At 49.6% G+C, this 25,845-nt stretch overlaps 1 protein-coding gene across 1 annotated transcript in view; it reads right to left on the bottom strand.

The window, feature by feature from the left end:
- Positions 1-2,824: 2,824 nt before the first annotated feature.
- LOC149341373 (cathepsin B-like) overlaps positions 2,825-25,845 on the bottom strand; it is a 42,678-nt gene continuing 19,657 nt past the window's right edge. The window contains exons 3-7 of the mRNA XM_089543457.1: positions 12,901-13,025; positions 9,280-9,512; positions 6,040-6,156; positions 5,147-5,275; positions 2,825-3,105 (exon numbers count right to left, since the gene is read on the bottom strand). Of these exons, the coding sequence (XP_089399583.1) occupies positions 3,029-3,105; positions 5,147-5,275; positions 6,040-6,156; positions 9,280-9,512; positions 12,901-13,025 (681 nt within the window). The 3' untranslated portion in view covers positions 2,825-3,028. The remainder of the gene's footprint in view (positions 3,106-5,146; positions 5,276-6,039; positions 6,157-9,279; positions 9,513-12,900; positions 13,026-25,845) is intronic.

Here is a 25,845-nt window from a genome sequence, read left to right as displayed (position 1 = left end):
TACTCCAACTGTTTAATCAAGCGTTAGCATACGAAATGTATAGCCCTTCCAGCGCATGCTCACGCGTACAAGGCACCCAGATACAATATGCATCAATCTTTTCACAGTAGGCGCGACAAAAATGTTTGCTCAGCTTGATATAGAAAAACGGAAGTGTCACTAACACAGCTCGCACCCGCATTTTTTATTTGAAAGGCTTGTTGAGCACTGTAGGGCTTGCAACAATTGCAAACCACGGTTCTGCGAGGTGAGGATTTTGGGCAGAGGTAAACATCAGACGGCTCGTGAAATTCTGGAAGCCTTTCATATAAAAAATGCGGGTGTGAGCTGTGTTAGTGACACTTCCATTTTTCTATATCAAGCTGAGCAAAAATTTTTGTCGCGCCTACTGTGAAAAGATTGATGCATATTGTATCTGGGTGCCTTGTACGCATGCGCATGCGCTGGAAGGGCTATACATTTCGTATGCTGACGCTTGATTAAACAGTTGGAGTAAGCGCCCGTGTTGTCGTCTTTCTTGTGTTGTGTCGTTGCGCTAAAAATCCTTTATTATGTCCCAGTGTACTGTACATAACAAATGCATAATGCCGTCAGGTGTCCCCGGGCGGCGCCGGTGGCGGTGAGGGGCTCGCGTGCTCTCGGAGCTGGGACTCTGCTTCTCTGCTTGCGGCCTGTGCCTGGCCCTTCTGTTTCCTGTTCTATTTGTGGCAATATATTTCTTTAAGAAGCCAGACACATGTAACTTATCGCAACTAAGTATCTATCAGCCGCGCCTTTCACGAAGACCTGCACATAGGTGCATGCACACGCGTGTTTTTTCACATACAAACATGCAGGATTAGCCTTGCGCAAGCTGTTTCTGGTAGTTCAGTGAAGTTTGAGCTGAGTGCAAAACTTGAACATCGTGACAGGTAGCTGGACCATTTACTCTAAACAGCGAAAAGGTGCGCACTTGAAGCAACTCGCTACGTGAACTTCTTCTCCACAGGAGGAAAGGTTAGCGGGATGGAAAGGAGGCTAAGTGTATAGTGCTGGGTATCGAAGGAAGAAAGCAGCAACTCCAGTATCTTAAGAGACGGCAAAGCAGGCAGGAGAGAACCCACTCACTTATCACTTGCCTCCTCCGCCATCCGGAACTGTGGTTGTCTCACTCATTGTGAGAGCAGCATCGTGTTAGCAGGCAATGCAAGGACCGAGGACAGTTGAACAAAAAGGGATGGTGTCACTTCCGACCCGTGTATGATGTTTTCAAAGCTAGAGTAACAAACAGCTCAATTTCTAGGGCTAATTCTCTATCACCCGCTCGGACACATCGTCTTCTGTTTTGAGATCGGCGTGCCTCGACGACTGCCTTCGATTCTGTAGTTGTTACAGCTACCCTACAAGCCAGAAGCCACGCAAACAACGGGGTGGAAATTTCTCACTCTCGGTTCCCCAATGTCTGCGCGAATGCTGAGAGGGTATGCGGAGGAGGAAAGACATCGGGACGGCAAAGAAGGACCGTGAGGGAGTTGGGAGGGAGAGGAGTGGAGTGTAGGCTCCTTTCAGCCCCAACACGAGGAAGCGTCACGTCCTTGGACAACAATCTGGACGGGCTTAGTGCCCGCCTAATGTCATCCCGGCCATCGCTGAGCGGCCGAGGAGACAGACCGCGAAGCAGCAGGCGAGGCACGACTACGACGACTAGATCAGCGCTATCTCTGCTGGCTGCGCCTCTGCACACCGCTTTCCATACAGCGGACACAGAGCGAGCACCACCGTCGGTCCATCCCGCTGAGACAGGGGGCTCAAGGAAAACAGGCCCAACCTCCCATCAAGCCCGGCAGCCCGATTCTGCACTTTTTTGTTTGTTTGTCTTTGTTTTATCCCAGAAACGCCGCAGCTACGATCGAGGCGTCGCGAGGCTTATGTCTTCTGCCCCATCGCCCCAATTGATTTGCTCTCTTGTTAGTGTTTCTTGCGCGATTGTCTTTCCGGAACGCATCTGTCGCTGTATTTTCTTGGGAATCTTGGGTTGTTGTTCAGGATGACGATCTTTCTCTACCGAGCCTGCGACAACTGTGGCTTTGGATTGACTCAGGGTAAGACAATGTGGTCTGGTCCGCCGTTCCAGACAGGAATAAGGGTGAATAAGAGGTACAGGAAGTCTTGTTGTATGAAACAGGCGATAAAATACGACTCCATTCCTTCTTCTCCTCATTTGCTCGTCCGATGTTCTTGGTCAGCGGGAACTGTTACTGTCTTTGTTTATCATAAAACAAATAAAAAAATTAGGGGGTGCTTAATTGTCCTTATCCGATGACAACGCGTTAATGTTAGGTCTTCTCCTTGCAGTTTAATTGCTTCTCCTTATCTTCCCCACATTTTTTTATATACTTCGTTGTACCAACCGTGGCAGGTGAGAAGTGTACACAACACTTCGCCGCCTGAAACCGCAGGCTTTTTCTTCTAATGCTTCTAATACTAACCCCAAACCACAATAACTAACGCAGCTGTAATAATGAGACAGTTCTTGCCTATTCAAAAGCTTTGCTAAATATTCGACTACAAACAAACTAAAAATAAAATTAGGAGAAAGAATTACAAGCCGCCAGTGGGGACCGAACCCACGACTTGTTTATTCTTTTCTTTCCAGTCCTTCCCAGCTTATCATAACGTGACAATTTTAGAGCCACAAAGTAAAAGGATGACATGTGATTGACTGCACAAATCGATCGCTAGCCCCCGATCAGCGAAAACCTGCATTATTATTGCACGCTGAGTAGTCCTGCTAGCATGCAGCAACGTCTGCCTTATGCGTTTTCATAAAACACAGATTCTGTCATTTTTGTTTCTGTTCTTTTATTATGAAAGCACTCGAAAAACATTTAACAGCTCGTTGGTCCACCATCCTATAGGAGACTGCGCTGGGACTCGGGATAAAAAAGAAAAAAAAAAAGAGTTTAGCGACAAAAGGACAGTGACCGTGCAGAGTACTGAGGACAGCTACTTCATTGCAAACCCGTTTACGAGAAAAAGTCCGGGGATTTTAGTATTTAGGAAGCCCAGCGACCACGTCGCTCTCGATGCCGCACTCGTCGGATCCACGAAGAATCTTGAAGAAACCTGCAAACAGCAGAAAATGCAAGAAATACGTGAATTAAAATTTTAGCGCTAGGTGCCATACGCAGTAACATTCACAAGGCTGGGGAAAATAAATTAAGGAAGCTTGATCACAAGACAGCATAAGATGGCTTGACAGGGAACTTGTGCCTACGTCTGTTTTTGTTCCGGCAAACATACAAGAAGTAGGCCTACACCTTTCTTCTTTAATTATAGTTTTTAGTTTTGCTAAGGCGCTGAAATGAAAACGTTCCCGAAACAGGATAAAATTATCGTTAGTCAGGCCAGAATATGGAGATTAACGTTTTTTTTCTCAGCACTTTTCCTAGTTGTCAGTTTTATAAGAGTCCTAATAAAATGAGCAATCGCTAAGTTGCTGTTTAATAAGTGATGAGAGACCATGGGCAGAATTATTTAGAAATCTGTAGATCATTAACGCAACTGCATCGAAAACCTGAGAAGGTACAAGCGTTGCGATCTTCCGAATTCAGAAGCTGGGATCCACATTTTTTTTTTTCTCCGCGACTTCTCATACTCTCACGCCCTGCATCGTAGTCCAAAAGAGCTTGCTACTCAAATCAAGCGCTCTTAATTGCCCTGTAGTGGCTTAATCCGGCGCGCTTTTGCCGGCAACGAGTCGGAGCAGCTATCTTAATGAAATTAGGAGGGAACTTCAAAATTAAGTGCTCCTTCTGCCGCCCTGGGCACCTCCATAATTAAATACTTTCTCCCGTTACCCGACAACAGCTCTAGTAAAGTTATTAGCGGCAGAGCGTGCCTTTCTTGAACCTTTTTTTTCTTTTTTTTTTATCGCGGAGCCTAATCATAGGCTTCGCGTAGACGTGACGGCACTCAGTCTTGAGTGGCCGCCGGAGCAGCTGCTATAGAATGTGAAGTACGGTGCAAACCGTACTTCGCACCTGACCTACGCTGGCGCACCCCAACGACGTAAGATGGGCGCCGCTTCCATGGCACGTACCGATAGCCGGACATTGACCGAAGGCTCGCAACTCGGTGTGGTTAATTATCCGGGGCATAGATGAGCCAGCCCAGTCCTCACTACATGTTCCTATTTTCTGTGGTGCTTCGCACAGCTGTGTTTTTTCTTTTTTGTTAGCGTGTACAAAAAACGAGGAAATAGCAGCATATTGTTTGTAGACGTACAGTCGAAGCAATTTACATCAAGTATAACTTTTCCTTGATCTTGAGTGAACATGAATTCAGATTCTGGATGACCAAAGTAACCTTAAAACGGCGCCCAATATGCAATCTAGCAGTCAGTGATTACGAAAACTTTGCATCGGACTCAATAAGCTGCTCTTATAAATTGCTTTCACGTGGCGTCACCGGCGCCATGATGGTACAGCAGACCGCGATAAGAAGACTAAATAAACGGCAATATTTCACCCTTCTCCAGGTCCATCAGCATGGCGGCCGTTATCGCGTCAGTACTAGGACAGAAGGATCACACACCCAAGCTGCTGGATAATCACAATAAGGTGAACTTCGTTATAAGGAAGTTAAAGGGGCCTGGCGAAAACTTCGTTATAGCCGTAGCTTCGTTATAGTCTGTGCTGACCGAGCTGACAAGGGGAATCGTCATTCCGTCTTTATATCCGTTATTTTGTTATAAACAGTTTCGTTATAACGAGGTTCGACTTACCACAATCACAAGTTGACCAATACGGCTGTCTGAGAGAGTTGGTGCGGTGTGATTTCAGAATAATAGCTCAGCACAAACAGCACGACGACATGCCTAGACTTCGCGCAAGCGTTGAAAGCATATTTTCTTGGCACGTACGATGTCTGACAATAGATTTCTTATATATTCTTCTTTGATTCTTACAGTAAACAGTCAAAAGTCAGCGCTGACGTTCTGCTCATGGTCTTGTCGTGCTCTGCACCATAGTTTTGAAATCGACTTTGGTGCAAGCGAACACCACCAGCTTTGCGAATGCGTCCGCTTATCCTCTCCTCCCCTAGTCTTAGGACACGTTCCCACCTGCGAGTCGTTAGGTGGATTCGCTACGACCCCGGAGCCTACCTTTGTCGCCCCACTCGGTGTTCCAGGAGTTGGCAGCCAGCCAGTAGGGTACGCCGTTCTCGACGCCCCATCCCAGCAGCCGGATTGCGTGGCCGCCCAGTTCACTGTCCGTGTGTCGCTGGTACACGCCTGCGCAAACGCAAGTACGAACGTGCAGCATCGCTCTATTCGTGCTCACCGGCACGACCTCAGCAATACGCCTTGAGCAGTCACAACGAAGAACGCGCAACTTGGCACCACGCCGCCAGTGAATTCATGCATCTCAGCTATCACTTTAACACAGTGCTTTCCGTAGTTGTGAAAATCTCTCCAGCATCGTACAGCATTCGCCCTGCGGTTTTTGTTAATCTTTTTTTCTTTTTTACTTCACTTTGCTTTTCCACGTCTTTGCACGGAAGTTTATTTAGAGACAGCAACTGGCACGTTCACAGTGATTCCAGGATGATACAATTATAATAGCGGCTGCGTAACATTTACTAGCGGTGCTGATAAGAATTTTCTTTTATATTCTAGTTCTGTGTGTAAGGAATTCTCTTTACTTTTCATATCTGATATCTGTCGTTACGTGTTCATATTTACTGAATTTAGTTGGCTTCGGAACTTTCATTTCCTGCCCAAACCAAATAAATCGATTTGGGCGCACTATTAAACTACTGTGTATCTTTGTTTTCAGCATTCCCAGTCTTGAATAAGGTCGCAGTGGTGTCTTGGTTGCCTTAACTGCGGCAATCATTCTCCACCTTTAGCTGAATTCAATTATTGCATCCCTCCCTCTCTCTCTTTCTCGTTCGCTCATGATTAAAACCTCTGGCGCACATATTATTGACCGAAGTGGACATGCCGTGAAATTCAGCGCATTTCTCAGGCAACATGCACGCAAAGGACCAGCGTACCTGACTTGTAGGCGAGGAAGTCCTCGTACACGGTGAAGTCCGCTTCCACGGGGCCGTTCATCATGATCTCGGCTTGAATCTGCTTCGCTGAAGAAGGCACCGAGTACGCATGACTACCTGCACGAGCACAAGCGAGAGCGGAGCGCTACTATTAGCAACATTCCCATCGTATTCAACATTGGACGTAACGCTGGCTGCGCACACTTCAACTGTTCCTCGCAGGCACTGGACGAGCAGTAATGAAGTACTGTACTGCAGCTGAAGGCGTTCGATGGATTCATACAAGGGCCCTGCGACCGTAATCTCGAAAGGATTTTTTTGCGGTTTCATTATCTTGACTTTTTACCATTAATCAGCCCTCTTTGATACCAGAGCCGTCAAACGACACTGCGCATTCCTTGCCAGTCCTGACGTCACTGGTGGCACCTGACAAAAGTAAAAGGGGCGAAATGAATAAACCATTAAATGAAACATCACTAAATATATCCGCAAAATCACTTTTCGGGGAAGTTTCAGTATGTTTTCAATGGTAAGGGACACTGCTTCGCTTACCTCTTCCGGCTAAGATATTTCGAATGTGTTTTGTGCAAGCGGAGTTATCGGAAAGTTATCGGGGAGAAGGTACTACTGTGTCCACGCAGTTAACCTAGCGATTTTTTTCAGTCCGCTTATGCGGCGTGCCTGATTTCAACAAATGCGGTCGTATTAAAATAGGACCGCATTTCTCACACTGCTAAGTATGTAATAGAGATGTAAGCTGTAACTTTTAATTCTCTTGCCTCTTGTGCGTGTAAGGATTGTTGATATTACATGATAAGTTAAGAGTTTCCAATGAAGTATTATACCAGCTTTCTGTCAAAAAAGTATACGAGTATTTAAGTGTGCGATTGCTTTATATTGGCATAAAGAGGAAGCAAAGTCGGTGCTCGACTCTCACGCAACTTCAGAAGCTGTCACTGAATCTCAAAAGTTTGTGCCACAGAATCACTGAGAGCGGTAAGGATATGCAAAAAATGTCAAACGCAGGCACATCAATGAACCTCGCCATGCTGCAATGGGAGAAATACTAAAGTGCTCGCTAATGGCTCTATTATCAAATACTGCCACATAGTACAATTTATTATGCTTCATTTTTCTGTTAATACTTCATAAATGGGAGCTCCATCGCCCATTCTGTCCTATTGATGTGTCCTTTTCAATTCCTCTCATTTTTCGCTAGACACCTCACGATGACACATGTGCGTCGCTAGACTTATTATACCATCAATAGTCCCGGTTTCTGTGCGTAAGACGACGAGGGCAAGTTGCCGAGCGCATCATCGGAAAAAAAAATTACCGAAAACACTTTGGAAATTCTAAAGTGTGCTTGGCGAAAGCCTTGTGGTCAACCCGCTGCCGCTTCCCCGAACCGCTTGGCGCGGAATCATTGGACCGCTTCGGAGCCATGCGTCTCACTCACTCGACAGCAACGAAACGTCTGGCGAAGGAGTGGAAGCGAAGCTGCCACCGTCGACGCGCGCGTGCTCGTTCTACCGCTACTGTGTGACGTCACGGTTGCTATGCACAGCTGCGCCCCCCACCGGCGCACCGGTTGCTAACGAGGGGAGGAGGTTGCGCCGCTAAGCGGAGGAGAGGCCACAGTTGGCATGATTCCAGCGCACGGACGGACACCGCGAGCATAAGCCATTAAAGGCTTTCGCCTTAATAATGCGAACGAGATACAGCATTGCCGCTCGTGGCCCATAAAGGATAGCGTGTGTTACCTGTGCTCAACAGGCCGGCATATATTGCAGAAAACTACAGCTACTCTTCTCCTTTCATTCCATGCCGTTATTATCGTCCGTGGTGCCGAATTGTAGATCCCGGGGATAACGGTGCGTAGCGTGCCAAGACCGGACGAATAAAAACAGACGTTGAGTAGACTGGTTATACTATCCAAACCTAGCACGCTATCACTAAGAAATCGAGAAAGAAGGGCTCAGGAAAGGTCCTCCGGGGCTCCATTGATTCTCCCATTACCAACAAATGCGCAAAAAATATGGGTCGAGAACGTCCTGCAAGTGTCTGATTGCAGTGCAGCTCTCTCATGCAAGAGCAGTTTCGCGAGTACGAATACAGGCCCGGGCCATAGCAAGCTGCGAGTGAACGGAACCCTTCGAGTAGGCGGGTGGCCGTAAAGTCAAAGTCATAGCCAGTTTTCTTCAGCGTATGGCACAAAAGCAGAATGTAGAGTCGATTCAGAAAGCCTATAGGTTTGATGAGGCATAGATTCCATTCACATGACTGCTAATTCCACTCATATGAAAGACGTAGTATATTTTGAAATGTCAAGTAAGAACAACCAACACGCATACACACTTGCGTAAAAGATTGGCACATTGTATCTGAAGTAAAAAGGAACTGGCCAGCACGCAGTATTCTGTATTAATATTTCGCATCTAATAATTGGTATATTCGTATGCAATACTCAGCAGTATTTAGTATATTTAGTTCGTATCTTAGAGACGCATATGCTAGAAATGATTTCCACTATAAAGCAAATTTCAATGTCAAATGCGAGCTCAGAACACTTGGTGGTGTGTACCTGATCATCAGACGACAATTATTCGTGCATACAGGCGGCATCCCTTTCCAGTAGCCTTTCACTCTCGTATGATATTGTGTAGTCCACGACCTTACACCTGCTTTATCTCTCTAATAAGGGTCGTTCATTTTTCAACAAGTATATCGAGGAAGTACTTTGTGCCGAATGCAGAATCCGAGTAACCTTGCTTTGCACGAGGCCACCGCCACGAAGGAGACAACACGACCCGTATCGTTCAGAGGGAAAGAGCCCGAAGAACTGGTAATGAATTTGCTCAGGACGAACTGTGTGTAACCAACTAGCCCGCCAGTTCGTCCTAAGTATATCGAGAAATGGCAACAGAGTTACATAACCACAGCGTTTAAAGTTTTTGTAAAAGTGTTTAGTATGCCCGTATGGCTTGTGGGACTTAACTTCCAGAAGCTGCACTTAGAGCTCTGAGGGACGCTGTTGTTGAGGGCTCCAGATTTATTTCGATTACTTGCGGTCCTTTAACGTGCACTGACACCGCACAGCACACGGGCGTTTTTGTATCTCGACTTCACTGAAACGCGCCTGCCACGGTCGAACACCAAAGCCATCATACACAGCGGCGGGTTAAAATTGGTTCAGCGGGGGCATCATTGAGAACACTTCCCATTGTAAGCGCTGCTTACCGTAGTGCTTGTCGTCCATGAAGTCCACGTTGTAGCCCTTGCGGCACATGCGCACACAGCGGGGCGTGGGTGGGATGGTCTTGTCGCAGGGTCCCAGGGTGCCGTTGACGTGGTGGTCGCACGCCTTAATCGGGTACGGCATGCAGCCCTTATCCGAGTCGTAGTTGCCGCCGGTCACGATGCCTTTGTGCACCCAGTAGCTCCAGGCGGCGCCCGGGAAGCCTCCGTTGCACCTGCGGCCGAAAAGAGACGTAACCGCCTTTGGTGACTCGCAAAAAGCCCGAAAGAGTGGAGCTGCGTTCCTTAGCGGAGAACTGGAATCGAAAGAGGTTAGCTCTGTGTGCCATGCGGACCACATGTCCGAGGTCGAGGCTTGAAGATGACGCGCAACTCTGAACGCAGAAGACGTTGACAAAGGAACTACAAGAGGCGAACGCTTGAGTTCGCCTGAATGCCTTGTGGTCCCTGCGTCAATCTATTCTGTGTTGAGAAAGAGAAGTTGCGAAAGATCTTTAGGCGTCAATATAACTAAATAGCCTGTATCCGACCATTATTAAGCATGAAATGCTTTTAGCCCCCGTTGTCGGCAGTGTGGTGACGTCACGCCGAGACCGAGAGCCATCATCCGGGCACTGAAATCCACTCATCCGGGCACTGAATTCCAGTCATACGGGCTCTGAAACGAGAACATCCGGGCACCGTACGAGACTTAACGAGATTTGTTGTTGTTGTTGTTGTTGTGACTGAGAGAAGGATAAAGAGGAAATTGCACGGGCCTGCTACTGGCTCGAGCCAAGCCACCACCGCTGCCACGTGCAGATAGAAGAGAGTTAAAAGATCAGAGGAAAGAGAAAAGGAAAGAAAAGACGCGCGTCGCAGCAACAACTGCGTCCGCCGGAGCGGACAGATACCCCATAACGAGACTCTCTAAGCCCTCCTACGCGACCGGCATGCAAGCGTCGGTTGGTCTCCAAAGGAGTCACAAAAAATAACTGCTGTCAGTGCCTTCTCAATGTTTATCAAGATATCAGTCGCTGTGCGTTTGATAATGCACGGAATTATAATTTCCGATTTCTAATAACGCGTGCAAAAAGCACATAAATGCCACGATACACTTCGTTGTCATACGTGATCTTTTAGGGGCTTCGCGCATCGAAGCAAAGCCGCGCAGACGCACAGGGGCCCGGTGGAGAAGCGCTGCGTTCAAAGGGCAAGGCATCGCGCCGAACGGGTGGTGGCGTTCGTCCCTTCCATTACGGTGCGGTTCGGGTGTCCACCGGGATGGCAGAGAATTACTGCGCCATTTCCTTTCCTCAAAAAACCTTGCGTTCAAATGGCAAGGCATCGCGCTGAACGGGTGGTGGCGTTCCTCCCTTCCTGTACGGTGCGGTTCGGGTGTCCACCGAGATGGCATTAGGCCCGTAAACATTTCATGCTTACTCTACTCTCAGTTACGGGAGGGGCAGATATTTTTTTTACTTCTTCCCTGTAGACGGCACCCTGGACTACCCACGATACTGGAAGTGCGATGCGACTGTTCCTTGCAAATGGGAGCATTCCCTTTCCACCAGAGATAAGTAGCACGAATCTTCAATGCGAAACAGAATGGAGCATGGCTGTGCCGCATACAGAAGAACAGACAGCAGAAAGGAAAAAAACGGCAACTTATACGTGAGTTAGCTGATATCCAAAGTTTCCTAGTGCTGTACTCGGGAACCTCTCCGAGCGGAAGTTTGGTTTTGTTGGAGCGGAGCTCGCACAATTGCTGGCAGTAAAGGTGCCGGAAGGTCTACCTAAGCGCCGGCCAGTGCCGTAGTTAGTTTACTTCTGAATGGCTCCGTGCATCTACAAGAAGTGCCGCTGCACCTGTTAGCTCCTTCTGAAGACCTTCCCAGAGTGTGGACACATCGGGAAATGCGTTGACCGAAGCGCAGCTGTATCTTCGCTAAAGGTGCTGAAGTCGCATCAGCAAGAGCAGCTGATTTTGTCTTCTAGCTCCAGTGACCACCACGTTGCAGTAACTTTCGCTTCGTGTGCTCCCGAATTAGAGAGCTCAATACAAAAAGTAACACTAAGACTATGCTTCTCTACAGACAGGCAATCTCACATGGACATAAGATTTACCTCTTGATAGAACGAGTGAGTTTAGCCTAAACGGCAAATTACACTCAACGACTGAGGCGCACAAAGCCTTAGCTGTCACGTGAACATCAGTGCGAGCAAATGCAGCCGACAGTAATCTAATCTCAATGCTGTCGTTTCAAGCTGTGCTTCCTGAAAGGACACATGTGATACCTCTGCTAGTCTCTGCCGTACACAGCGCCATCTAACCGTACTCCTTTCAGTATGGCCAGCAACCTAAGCGGATAAGACCAGCAAGCATGATCGAGCGCAGCTAGAAATCGATGTGGCGAATTGTAGGTGGAGACCGCTGACCCTTGCCTAACATGGCAAATGACCTGGACACAGTACGGGTAGGGGCTCGGAAGGCGAGAGCGAATCGATTTTAGTGCGTAGTTTACTATATCTGTTTGTCTTGTATTTATTCCACTGTATGGTTCCTTCACCGCGCATTTTTCAAAGATCGATTTTGTTTACCTAAAACAGCCATGCAGTCATGACTGAGTCCATATCTTTTAGAGCTTGCGCAAAAACAGCTTTCGCAACGGCTTATAAGCAATGTGTTGCAGAAGATCCTGCAACATATTGATGGGAAGCACGCATTATATTAAAAGAAACATTCTGCATTCTGCAGAAGTAGAAGCATTCTGTATGAAGAGTGCACGCATTGCATCTCCGCAAACTAGCTTGGCTAGGTAGAAGGAAAGGAGAAACAAAACATATGCTCCAGATTCATAGCAAGCTTCCTACATGCTCTTTCAGATCTCCAGAGTTTCCCAACGGTCGTCGTGAAAGCAAATGTCTAGATCCGAGGTTATTCTTAGTGTAACTGGAAGGCTAAACTCAAGATATTGTGCGGAAGTTCCTGCGCAGAATACAGTCTTTCATCTTTTCTTTTCTAAAAATAAATCTTTCCAACCGTATCATGGTCGGTGGTTATCGAATTCAGCAAGATGATTGAGGCTATTTAGGCGATCATTAGACATATAGGGCGGGAATGACCTGCGCCAGTCCCGTCCCGTCTGTCTACTGATCGCCTAAGTAGAGCAAACCAACTCGCTGATTTAGACGTGCACAAACTCGCCCACCGATGCATCCTTCTGTATAATGCGTGCATCGGAAGAACTCCGCCAAAAAAAAGAAAGCTAAGAGCCAGAAGACGAAGTTTGGACAGACTAACCGCTCGACTCGGGTTATCCACGAATCCAAGCATAGCAGTGATGCCCGCAAGACTGCACCGGCATTACTGGCGTCATTTCAACTACAGGGTGAGCTCCCGGGCTAGTTGGTCATTCAGAATAATTTCAACAGCGCATGCTACACAAGGACACAAGACGAGGAAACACACAGCCCTTGAGCTCACCCTGTTCAAGTATATTTCTAGTCCAGCGGGCTCAGCGCTCGTGTGTGTGTTTCCTTGTCTTGTGTCCTTGTGTAGCATGCGCTGTTGAAATTATTTCAACTACTCCGTGCAAAGAAGAAAGAAAGCAGTTCACTCACCCTGCTCCGCAGTCATTGCAGCAAGACAGCACGTCGTCAGCGGCGAGGTGTACACTTACTCGCGGCTTCCCAGCTGGAGAATGGATGCAGGTTCGGTCCGACATGGCCTCCACAGCACCAAACGCCTGCGCAGCGAGAGTGCATGTTTAGGTTTTTTTTTTTTTTTTTGAACTGTGATCAAGGCACAACCTCCTCTCGGTGTAAGAAATGAATGTTAAGTCAGAAGGAAAGGTAGATCGACTTGCAGCCAAGCCAACCACATCACTAGAAGCCAAAAAAAAATGCTTTTTCATGTACTTGATGGCGGTCCTGTCAAAGCAAGAGACCGAGAGGTGGCGTCTCGAATCATGATGCAAAACTGCACGCAACCAAGTAAAACACTCACGATAGGGAAAAAAGGAGTGGACAAGCGACGACCAGCAGTTAAATAGTATTTCCCGAATAGCTGAAGCTGTACGCATTTTTTCATCGTGATCTTTATTACCCTTGTAACTCTGCTAAGGCATCCAGAAAGACTGGAGTCAAACACCACTACGACAAGACGCACAGGGGCGCACTCACGACCATCAAGCATAAGAGCTCAACAACAAGCGTTGACAAGCGCTTGAGACGAGGTAGATTAAGTGAGCTGCTAAAAGAAAGTAACAATGAAGCTGGCGTGCTCAAAAAAGGCGACGCGTGCGAACGTGTGTCGTTAATAATTTTTAAAAGAATAAATAAGGAGACATATCGAGGTAAAGGGGAAGTCAAATGCATGCTTAGGCGATCTATTAAAAATAAAGAAAAACGCACGCCCTCTGTATTCCCGCGAAGAGTGTTATAGAAGGGCGGATTCTAAGAACAGTCGACGTGCAAGTGTTATGTATTTTGTTTGAGAAATGATCTCCTACGAGCCTCTATTGCAGAAGCCTGGGATACCGGTGAGTCAGAGACGCGGAGTCAACGTCCTACTGATGGGTCTGGCGGAAGCGCGATGGATAATGTGGCGCCTGAACACTACTTTTACACACAAAGTGGGGAAAATTATATTGAACACCACTTTCCCCGACTGCTAAGAGACAGCAGAGTCGGCGCAAGTCGCGCGGCCAGCACGTGCAAGCCTTTCCTTTATTCGAGGAATTCGAAACGTACTTCAGCGGCTTAACACGTCGTTCAGTCTGAGGACGGACGTACAAAGGCGTGTAAGACGTTTCACCGTCGACGAATGTTCCAGTAGATCTGCCAACATTCCTAACCTCCTTATTCAGCATCTAGTGAAGTAAATCGTGTAACAATGTTTTCAATCCCTCGCATTCTTTGAGCAGTAGTTTTGTGCAGTACGTTGGCGTGTGTCGTCAGGAACATGCTGTTGCGGGCAAGACTGTCATTACTATACCATGCTGCGTTATGCATTTTTTGCGTGCAACACAAGAGAAACCATGGTGTGTAGGTTGTTCTCTGCGATGACAGCCTCTTCTCGCAGCGTCGGTACTTCGGCAAGGCTAAGTCCAGCCCAACCCCGGAATGCGTCCACTGGGACAGCATAGTGAGTCTAAGCCGTTGATCTTGAAGATGCCGTGGCATGTGACACGAATAAATTGTAAACAATAAGAAACACGGCAAATTGTGACGCGAATGAATTGTTCGTTTCACAGTTTTAGTGCTTTTTATAGTTTAGATTTTTTTTTTCCTGAGCTCTCTTCGCAGCGCCCCTACTGGCGGTGTCATCAGGACCGTCAGCACCTGACCTCCTCAGTCGAGCACCTTCCCCTGTTGTAAACAAACTCTCCGTGCGGGGGCCCTCTGCGTTCAGTGTCCATGCATTAAAACACACCAGTTGCGTTAACGTGCCCACTTTTGTTTTTACTGCTGGCTTTTCACCTAAATTTACCGCTTTGAGCTGCTTTTAACCTCCGATTCTTATTCGTCTGCTTGGCTGAAGACGCAGTTCTGTGGCTTTCCTATTCCTCGGAGGACCAGAAACACGTTAGCCATGGTGCTCGTTCTCCAAGCTGCCCTTGCGTCTATAAAATTACCATCACCATTGTTTTTATAGCGTGGTTACAGTATCTCAACTTTCCTTCTCGTTACTTGGCGTCCAGTCACGTGTATGAGCTTTATTTGAATATTTTAAAATTTTATTTGTTCGCACTCGGCGCCTTTTTCTGCAGCACACAAAAAAACGAGAACTCATCCGTATTCTGCCCTCTGTTTTTCACTCGCGAGCGGCGATTAAAACGCCCCTCCGTCCACAAGGTGTCCTATCTTGTATAACGGCGTATTTCCGAGTGAATAAGCCGAAGCCGGACAACGCCCCTGCGATCCGTTCCACACAAGCAGGCGCCCTCTCTTCGCCGCTCGTGTCTAAACCCCGTTCGATCTGTTCCGCGCTTCAGCACGCCATGCCTCAATCGGGCGGTTTGCCGCCACGCTCGTTCGTTTTTCCCTGCGAACGGCGAATCGATGGAAACGCAGTCGAAATCGACCGGTAGCGCGTGACAGACAGCGCCGGGGCTTGTTATGCCCCGATGACATGGCCGCGTGTGTCGTACACACCGCTCGTTCCGCCTCCCTCTTTTCTCCTGCGACTTTCCCGAAGCTTCCGCCAAGTTGAAAACGACGGCACGCCAACCGCTGGCCACGCACCGCCCACCGCAGCTTATGTAATTAGCCGACCCATCGATCAAGGCAGCGCGCTACTCTTCTTTGCGGTTGGTGAAACACGTTGCCCGGCCCATTCGCACAATGCCTAGAGCCAGCCTGCCATCTATTGATTGGCAGCAAACTAGCTGAGCACTCGCTGCGAACCGCACGACAACTGGCAGGAAGGTAAGGATCAACGTACGGGCAATTGCACCCAGCTCCGGATATGCGACGACCACAGCCTGAGAACTATATATGCGTGAACGCATGGGCGCACACCACCAGCCAATACAGGGCCACGTTGGTCAGTCATGCGACTTTTAGGATTGCCGGGACTATAAGAGAGATTTGGTTTATGGTTTATGTGGTTTAACGTCCCAAAATGACTCAGGCTATGAGGGACGCCGTAGTGGAGGGTTCCGGATAATTTCGAGCACCTAAGGTTCTTTAACGCGCACAGACCTCGCACAGTACACGGGCATCTATAGCGTTTCGTCTCCATCGAAATGCGACCACCACGGCCGGGACCGAACCCGCGTCTTTCGGGTCAGCAGCTGAGCACCATAACCACTGAGGCATCTCGGCGACAACTGTAAAAGAGGAGGGAGTTCGTTGAGTGAAAACTGACAACCCCGCAATCATCCCTTGATAGTACTAGTTATGTCCCAAAAATGTCACCTTTTAAGCTTAGCCGCGGAAACAACATTCTCGAATTATCAGAATCCTCTCCCACATCTTTTTTCCGCAAGCACAGCATGGACCATCTTTTATTTAAATGATATGTATTCCGTCCTTTCTTCGATAGAAGGCATGTGTCATCGAAGCCAAACCGCCTCTAAGCCTGCCAGCATGAAAAATCTTTCATAAAGCAGGACAAAGCTTCAAGACAAATAGAAGGAAAGCCAGCGCATTCTGCAAGGATAAAACTAACGACCTTCTTTAGGCGGGAGTAAACGTGCCTCTTCCTTTTACTTTATATTCGAACAAACAACAATTAAATTCAATCGGACAGAAAGAGCGACAAAAACCTCAAATTAGAAAAGGCAGGAATGTGAAATTTAAACTCAATTTATGCGCCGATTGTTGAATAATGCCCATAACCCAGCATCGCTTTCCGAGCCCTGCAGAGTTTTCAGCCTTACAGTGGCCAAGCCAAATACAAAACCACATCTTCCCGGCATTTCCTCCGTGGATGAAGTTCCACAGGATGAAGTTTTGGTCCAGTTCGTCCGACATGTTGACGAAGAACCGGCCACTCATCTACCGTAAGTCATGTCTCTAGTCGCGGTTCCTTCTCCAAGATGAAGTTCCGCATCGCCACTTCTCCCCACATATGAGAAACTCTATGATTTAAACCTAATGGGACACTGTGATCCCAGGGCTGCCGCCATCCTAGCTTGTGACCTACCACCGTGCGGACGCAAGAGGTACTAGTTTACCGCTATGATCCTATGGCGGCATCCCCTCAGCCATTTTAGAGAGCCTCCTCTCCCTGCTCTAGAAAGGCCCGCGGTGCGTCTTTGTATCCTCTAGCGTTTCGAGTACCTTCCTTTCTTCTCCTTTTTGTTTTATTCGGCACACGTGACAAAAACAAGTGTAGTACAGATTACACTCTCGTGTAAGGGCCGTTTCACATGCTGCGACTAGAACGAAAATAGTCGGCCTAGTCGGTGACGCCGCAGTGCGATTTTCGCACAGTGCTTTCACATGCAACGCGCACCGAGCGAATTCGGTCGGAGGAACACGCAAGGTTGCTCGATGTTCGCATAGGCAACCCACGATTAAACGCGACAGAAACGCTGCACGGAATGAGTTGATGATGTTATGACCAGCGTGTTTTTAGATGCAAGGCAATATTTCGTATGTTTTGATAAGAATAAACAGTTTTGCTTACGCCGCGGGAACAGCTCCCACGTGACCCCACGCCGAGACGGCACGTGACGTGAAGTCACGTGCGAGCTGTTGCCGCGGCCGGTCTCGACGCACGTGCGCTCTCGCTCGCGCGCCTGGAGACCGGCCGTGGCCGCGGCAACTGCTCCCACGTGACGTCACGTCACGTGTCGTCTCGGCGCTGCCCATTGGTCAGTCGCAGAGCGAACACACCGACGCTGCGACTGCATTCCAACCGGACCGAACTTGGTCGCAAGCCGTCTGCGGCTAGACCTACGGCCCTCCCCAGTCGCAGACCGACCGAATTCGTAGCGTCGCAGGCGAGAATCGCATGCATGTGAAACGGGCATCAGGCTGATGACACAGCGATACTATTTGAGTTTGGTTCGACTAAGTTAACCGTAATTATACTCGTCATTTCTATCTGTTCTCGTCTATAGTACACCCTCCCCCCCCCTCCCCCCGCAAGATCAATGAACACACTCAGTCATCAGTACGTACAAGTGTTTATTTCAGTACCACCCACTATTGAGGGGCTTTACCACCGACGGACGCCTGACGACCCCTGTCGGAGCGGACGACAACTAATACAATGGTCGTCGTCCGCTCCGACAGGGGGCGTCAAGACAGGTTAAAAACGCGGAAGTTAAAAATTGGATGAATTCAATGGAAAAGAAACATAGTGTAGAACTATATCGATTCTGGAAAAGGCAGATCAGGAAGGAATTTTTCTATGATAACTCAAGAGGCAGTGCCCTACTTTTTGAAGCTAGATCAGGGTGTCTTAGAACGCGCAGCTACAAAAAAAAATTTAACGAAGAAGATGACACATGTGCAGTGTGTGGTAGATCTGTGGAAACAATTGAACACCTCATAATCAAATGTGATGGTATCCATCCGGATGTCGATGCAGGCACAGTCACTCTTTCTGAGGCCCTAGGGTTTAAAGATAACAATGGTCATGTAAATAAATCTGCAGTGGAAGTCAGCAAAAAGCGATTGGAGGATTGGTGGCTGAAAAGCAGAGATGTGGCATAAGGTTAGAATTGTAGGAAACCGTAGGCAAAGGTGATGGAGAATCTTAATGAGAATTGCCAACACAGTAAACAAAAAAAATAATAAATAAAGAAAAGCTGACCACCCCGTTTCAAAGGGGGCGCTCCTATCCATCCATCCATCCATCCATGACCTCATTACTGCGAACGCGGCCACCGCTGCGCACGACTAACGGAACACCATCCGGCTTAAACAGCATCGCTGTTAAAAAATCCCAACCTAACGGTATGTTTCCTAACGCCACTGAACTGGGTTCTTTATTTAGCCGGATACAGCTTTTAAGTTGGAAACACGCCGAGGCACACTCAAAAATCCAGCACTTATTAGTTTCCCTGCTACTTTTTGACTCCAGAGAGGTGACCTACAAACGGGTTGATCCCCACACCTGTACAGAAATATTTCTTCGCTTCCTGTAGCTTGGTACCATATGTGACATAGGCTGCACATTGCGTTCGACGAACTCCTAAAAGCAAAGCTGAACGAATCAGGCTTTCACGTGCCCTCCATAACTGAAACGGCCTTCAAGCATCAAGCATATATCAATATTCACGCGACTCTGCGCCCTGACGTGTACTTGGTGCATCACACACGACTTCGTTTCACTCAGACTTGCGAGCTGATCGCATTCTCAGAAGAAGCGAGAATCGAATACTCGGATACCTTACCTTTACACACCAAAAAGGCGTCCAAGTTTATTTTGTTTTTATTTTTCTATTAGAGGCGTAACCCCTCCCGGGATCATAAAAGTATTTTATAATATCTGAACGGAGTTTTTTTTTTTTTTAGTAGACAGTAGGGGGAGAAGGCCAAGGATGAAGATTTAAGTGCGCGGAAGTTCCCTTAATTTTGACAGCCGTGTACTTCCACCCCCAATTATATCCTCTCTATTCCTTTCTAGTTTTTGTTTACTTCTTCACGCGCAGACAATAGCTCAAACAAATTCGAACTATTTCATAAGCGGCTGTCCCGGGTTTTATCTATATGCGTTCGATTGCCCAGTGTCATACTGCACTGTAAGGCTTCCGGTGAATTTGCACATCTTACCTGGGAACGAAAAACGTGCTGCGCTTTTCCATGGGGTCTGCAGATGCTTACCGCGGAACACTTAATAAAACACGTGTAAATGTATGGAGGACTCGCAATCTAGCAACCCACTGTGCGACTGATACAACTGAATGTATATGCTCCTATGAGAGTTACTCTTAGGGAGCTTATCGAAAGTGCAACAGTACTTTTAACGCCTTCGTGAGCAGCGTAAGACAGTTCGTGTCGAACCGATCCTCTTAGCAAGCCATTGCGGGGCATGCGCCGAAACGATTCCCGAGGGACTAACGTCGCCATTTTTGTTGCACCCACGCCTGTCTCCTCTTTACGTTAATGCCGCCTTCGTCATTTGGTAAAGCACGAAGCATCACCAAATGCATCACTAAAGCCATGCAACGTTGGCAATCAAACTAAGGCTAGAGACAGCCGGCACAAGGGCTTTGAATTCGTAATTTTCCGCATGCAAAACTAGCTCACTGGGGACTGGCTCAAGTGCATAAAACAGGCACCCATTGCCAGGAATTCGGGACAAGTAATTCTAGCTCCCTTGGTATACCGCCACGTGACGCATGGCTTTCAACATTCAAAAACAGTGCGTTGACGTCATTCGTGACGTAACAAAGGAAGAGAACGATGTATTGGCCGCAGAAGAAAACGGGATAGGCCGCTAGACTTAGCGGCACTGGCCGGACGCTATGCCGAATTCTTGGTAGTGATTATTAACCAAGCGACAGCTACGGAGTTCGTCAATCATGAAGCACTCATGCATTCGTACTGTTGCGTTGAATTGGACCTTGATGAGATGACGCTAACTCTATGCGTTCTACAGAGGTGCATCGTTTGTTGAGGTGCAGGGTTACACAGTACGGCCGCAGTGAAAACTCGCTCAGAAACGACGAGCAGTGTGTGCATTGGTCGCTCTCTGCATTATTCGTGAGAGCGCGCGCACCGACAAGGCCAGCAGGCATGTCGCGCACGTACGACCGTTGCTCGAAGATACGCGGCCGCCGGAGCTCGTTCCCATCCATAATTCTGCAAGCGGCAATTGTTCTCTCTTGCGGATATGTTAGGCGCGTATACGAAAGGAAGGTCCGTTTACAAGGCCGCGCGTAACGACATGCATAAGAGGTGTTACTTTACGAAGGACATATACCATGGAAGTGTCTAACGCGCATTGTATTTAAGCGACACCTGTTGGGCAGTAGAATCAGCTGATAGTCAGCGCTGTTACCGCGAGCTGTCTCTCTCGTGTCTACGTCCTTGCGCTGTTGGTTTTAACAAGACGTAAGACAAAGTACGCAAGACCATACCTCTTTTGGTCTATTGGACGCGTCCATTTTGACGCTTCCTAGATAGAAGCATACCCATGCCTTGTTCGAGCTTCCCGGAAGTACGCACGTGTCATGACCAGCATCCGGTTCACACCCACTTGATCAAACAGAAGAAAACAACCAAACCGATGGCGTGTTACAAGTACAAGATTGGAAAAGGCAATACGTTATTGATACGCGCGACAGTGAATGTGTCGGGCATTCTAAGGGAACCACGAAATCGGACAAGACAACTTACGGTGGATAAGTGGGAAAGAAAGAAAAATATGCCCAATTTTCGCAGTTTGGCCAAGTTCGGTATTCACTTCGGTTCTGATGTTCAGATCCATTGTTCGCGGATGGCAGTTCTTCGAATAGCAATAATGGGTTAATGTCCATATATGCGGAATTTGTCATTCTCTACGTTCATAGATCCCTGAGAGTTTTACTACCCCTCCTGGCGCAGTGTTGCTCTTCCTGAGCTCTCTCTCTCTCTCTCTCTCTCTCTATATATATATATATATATATATATATATATATTGTCACGACCAGAAGAGCCGCGAAGGTAGGCGTCGGCAAGAACCCAAGACTGGGAGCCTTCTTTTAATTATAGAGCCAGCTTCCACGACACCAAAACAGAACAAGCGCGCCGCGAGAGGCCACCGCCGCTTCGTCGTCGTCTTCGATTCAGCGCGGAGGCCGCGCGGCGCGTTAGGCGCGTGGCATTATTCCCCCCCGCGAAAGCAAACATCGTCTCGATGTGGAATGGGGTATGTACAGTGAGAGGAGGAGGAGAGAAAAACAAAAGAATAGGGGTGAGGTGAACTATACAACGTGCGCTAAATGAAATGCGGCGAGAGTCAAGGTCACACGTGGGGTAAGGGGAAAAAGAAAAAGGTAAGAAACACAGCGTGAACGCTGCGCTCAGTCACGCGAAAAGTACGGCTTTAAGCGCACTACATGCACAATTTCAGGCCGTTGACGCTGAGGGCCGACGATCACAGTTCCGTGGGGTACAACTTCGTAGTTGACGCTGTTCAGGCGGCGCAGGACTCTGTACGGGCCAAAGTACCTATTTATAAACTTTTCGCACAATCCCTTGCGGCGCACGGGTGTCCACACCCACACGTGGTCGCCGGCTCGTAGTGCACGTCCCTGTGCCGAAGGTTATAGTGTCGGGCATCGGCGGATTGCTGGTCCTTGATGTGCAAGCGGGCCAGCTGACGGGCCTGCTCTGCTTGTTCCACGAAGTGGCCTGCTTCAGGGGAGAGCTCTGCGCCGCCATACGGCAGCATGGCGTCTAGCATCATGCGGACCTCTCTGCCATACACGAGACGGAACGGGGTGAACTGGGTGGTTTCCTGCGTCGCGGTATTATATGCGAAGGTGACGTACGGCAAGACCTCATCCCAGGTTTTGTGTTCAACGTCGACGTACATCGAGATCATGTCCGCCAATGTTTTGTTGAGCCGTTCCGTTAGACCATTGGTTTGGGGATGATACGCTGTTGTTGGTCGATGCGCAGTATGGCTAAGCGTTAAGACGTCGCGTAGAAGTCGGGCTGTAAACGCCTTGCCTCGGTCAGTAATGACGGCCGATGGGGCGCCGTGTCTAAGCACGATGTCGTGCATAAAGAAGTGGGCAACTTCGGCGGCAGTACCTCGAGCAAGGGCCTTTGTTTCAGCGTAGCGGGTCAAGTAGTCTGTGGCGACTACGATCCACTTGTGGCCGGACGACGAGAGAGGAAATGGCCCCAGAAGGTCCATGCCGACTTTGTCGAATGGTATTTGTGGTGGCTCGATGCACTGAAGCAGTCCAGGAGGCTTGAGCGCGGGTTTTTTTCGCCGCTGGCATTGCCGGCATGTCCGGACATAATGCTTGACACTTGAAGTTAGGTTGGGCCAGTAATATTTCTTCCGGATTCGGGATAAGGTCCGTGTAACTCCAAAGTGGCCGGAAGTCGGTTCATCAAGGCAGGCAAGGAGGACTTCATCCCGGAGATCGGACGGTATGACGAGCAGGTAAGTTGTCGGACTTGAAGTAGAGTTCTTTTTATAAAGCACCCCTCTCCGCAGGCAGAACGATGATAGTCCACAAGCTAGGTATCGTGGTATTTCAGGTCGCCCGCCTTCGAGATGTTCGATGAGCAGACCCAGCTCGGCGTCGGCACGCTGTCTGGAAACGAGCTCAGACGTGCTGACCGCTCCAAGAAAGCTATCATCATCGGTGGTGCCTTCTGGAGGAGGTTCGACGGGAGCGCGTGACAAGCTGTCAGCGTCGGTGTGCTTCCTGCCTGACTTGTAGGTGACGGTGAAATCGAATTCCTGCAGGCGTAACAGCGTAGAACAGCGCCAAGACCGACGTTGCTCGCATCCGTGTGCACCTCCGTGTCAGCATCTTCGTCGAAATGTGCCAGGATGGGCGGCGATTGGAGTCGGCGTCGTAACTCGTCGAAGGCAGTCTGCTGTTCGTTGCCCCAGGAAAATGACGTGTCATCACGGGTGAGGAGTGTCAGGGGGCTGGCGAGCTGGGCGAAGTTTCTAATGAAGCGGCGATAGTAGGAGCACAGGCCCAGGAAGCGTCGGACTGCTTTTTTGTGGGCGGGAACCGGAAAGGCAGCAACGGCAGCAAGCTTCTCTGGGTCAGCGCGGATTCCGTCAGCACTAATGACGTGCCCGAGGAACTTCAATTCGGTGAACCCAAAGTGGCATTTTTCTGGTTTGAGGGAGAGGTTGGCGGATCGAACGGCTTCGAGGACAGTCCTGAGGCGGTGCAGATGTTCCGTGAATGTTGCGGAAAAAATGATGACATCATCAAGATAAACAAGACAGGTCTGCCACTTCAAACCGGTGAGAACGGTGTCCATCATTCTTTGGAACGTGGCAGGAGCACAGCAGAGCCCGAATGGGAGGACACGAAATTCATACAGCCCGTCCGGTGTGATGAAGGCGGTTTTCTCACGGTCCCTCTCATCAACTTCTATCTGCCAATAACCACTTCTGAGGTCGACCGAAGAGAAGTACTTGGCTTGACGAAGTCGGTCGAGGGAATCGTCGATACGCGGGAGCGGGTACACATCTTTCTTGGTCACACTGTTCAGCTTCCTGTAGTCGACGCAGAACCGTAGTGTCCCGTCTTTCTTTTTCACGAGGACGACAGGAGACGACCACGGACTGCTTGACGGTTGGATGACGCCGTCTGTGAGCATCTCTTCGACCTGTGTTTGAATAGCATCTCGCTCACGAGGGGACACACGATAGGGCTGCTGATGGATGGGTCGGGCTCCTTCATGCGTGATAATGCGGTGTTTAACTATCGACGTTTGGCGCACTTTAGACGACGACGTGAAACACGCACCAAACTCCCGCAAGAGGTCCTGGAGTTGCCTCTTTTCAGTCGGTGGAAGGCCTGGATTTATGTCTACGTTGGTGACCGCTTCGGCGTCAGCTCCAGGTGTGTCCTCCGCACAAGCAAAGCATTCGGCCACTTCCTGAACATGGTCGACGTAAGCGATGGCTGTGCCACGGAACAGATGTCGATGCTCATTGCAGAAGTTGGTGACAAGGACCTCTGTACAACCGTCATGAAGGGATCCAAGGCCCCGTGCCACCGCAACCCCCTTAGTGAGTACGAGGGAGACATTAGGCTCGACAACCCGGAGTCCCCTATGTGGCTCGTCGCAGGTAACTCTAGCGAGAATGCTGGCACGTGGTGGCACCGTAACGTTATCGTCGGCGACTCGCAGGGCGGACCGAGAACCCTGGTGCGCAGGTTCTTCTGTGGCCATTGCGGTAGAAAACGTCACCAAGCGGTTCGGCAGGTCTATGATAGCACCGTGCTCGCGAAGAAAGTCGATGCCAAGGATGACATCGCGAGAACATTCACGGAGAACGAGAAAAGTGGCAACGAATGTGCAGCCTCGAACCGTAACCCGGGCCGCACACATGCCGAGTGGTGCGACAAGATGTCCGCCTGCCGTGCGTATGTCGGGGCCGTCCCAGGGTGTCGTCACTTTTTTCAGGGCCGTCGCAAGCCGTCCGCTAAGGATAGAGTAATCTGCGCCCGTATCGACCAACGCACTGACCTCCTTTGTGTCGACGAGAACAGGGATATCCAAGGAGACCCTGCCTTCAGCACGGCCCGTCGATGGCTGTTGTGGAGGACTCAGTCGGTGCGGCGGCGGAACCTGGTCGGCGACTGGGGTTGCGCTGTCGGAGCTATTCAAGCGGTGCGTTGGGGGAAACTCTTCAGCGATGCGGCGCTCGGCGTCGGGGCGATTGGGTCGGTGCGGCGGCGGAAGCGGGTCGGCGATCGGGGTTGCGGAATCGCGGCGATACGAAAGGCGCGTCGGGGAAAACTGTGCAGCGATGCGGCGTGCGACGTCGGGGCGATTCAGTTGCTGCGGCGGTGGAAGCTTTGCGTCGGAACGGCGTTCGGCGGCCTCGCCTCCAAAGGCCGCCGGAGCTAGCTTTCCCGACGAGGGCTCGAGGAACCACGTTGTCCTGGGGCGAAACGGGACCCAGAGGGCGAAGACCGGCGTGGAGAGGGCGATCGCGACTCGCGGCGCGGAGGAGACGGTGAACTACGCTGGCGGGTGACATACTCAGCGATGTCTTGAGGGCGCTCTCCAGGGCGTGGACGGGGGCTGTCGATGGAAAAACCGCGTAGTCCCATTTCGCGATAGGGGCACCGCCGGTAGAGATGGCCGGCCTCACCGCAGTGGTAGCAGAGCAGGCGTTGATCCGGAGTCCGCCAGAGGTCAGTCTTCCGCGGAGTCTGGCGCCGATCCGCCCAGTAAGGTGTCGGCTGGGCAGAGTGCACCGCGACCAATGGTGCGGTGTAAGGCGAAGGCCCAGGAGGGGGGGCCGCGCGGCGCACGACGTCCGCGTACGTGACTGGCTGGACAGGAGTCGGATACGACGCGGGATCGTATGGGGTCAGTTGCGGCGCCGGCACAGCTGCAGCGTCTTGTGCCCTGAGTGCCTGCCGGACTTCCTCGCGGATGACGCTGGTGACGGAATCG

This window comes from Amblyomma mixtum, chromosome 5 (genome assembly GCF_055824585.1).
Source record: "Amblyomma mixtum isolate Tamu chromosome 5, ASM5582458v1, whole genome shotgun sequence".
Taxonomy (NCBI): Eukaryota; Metazoa; Arthropoda; class Arachnida; order Ixodida; family Ixodidae; genus Amblyomma; species Amblyomma mixtum.
This window is presented reverse-complemented; position numbering and strand designations above follow the sequence as displayed.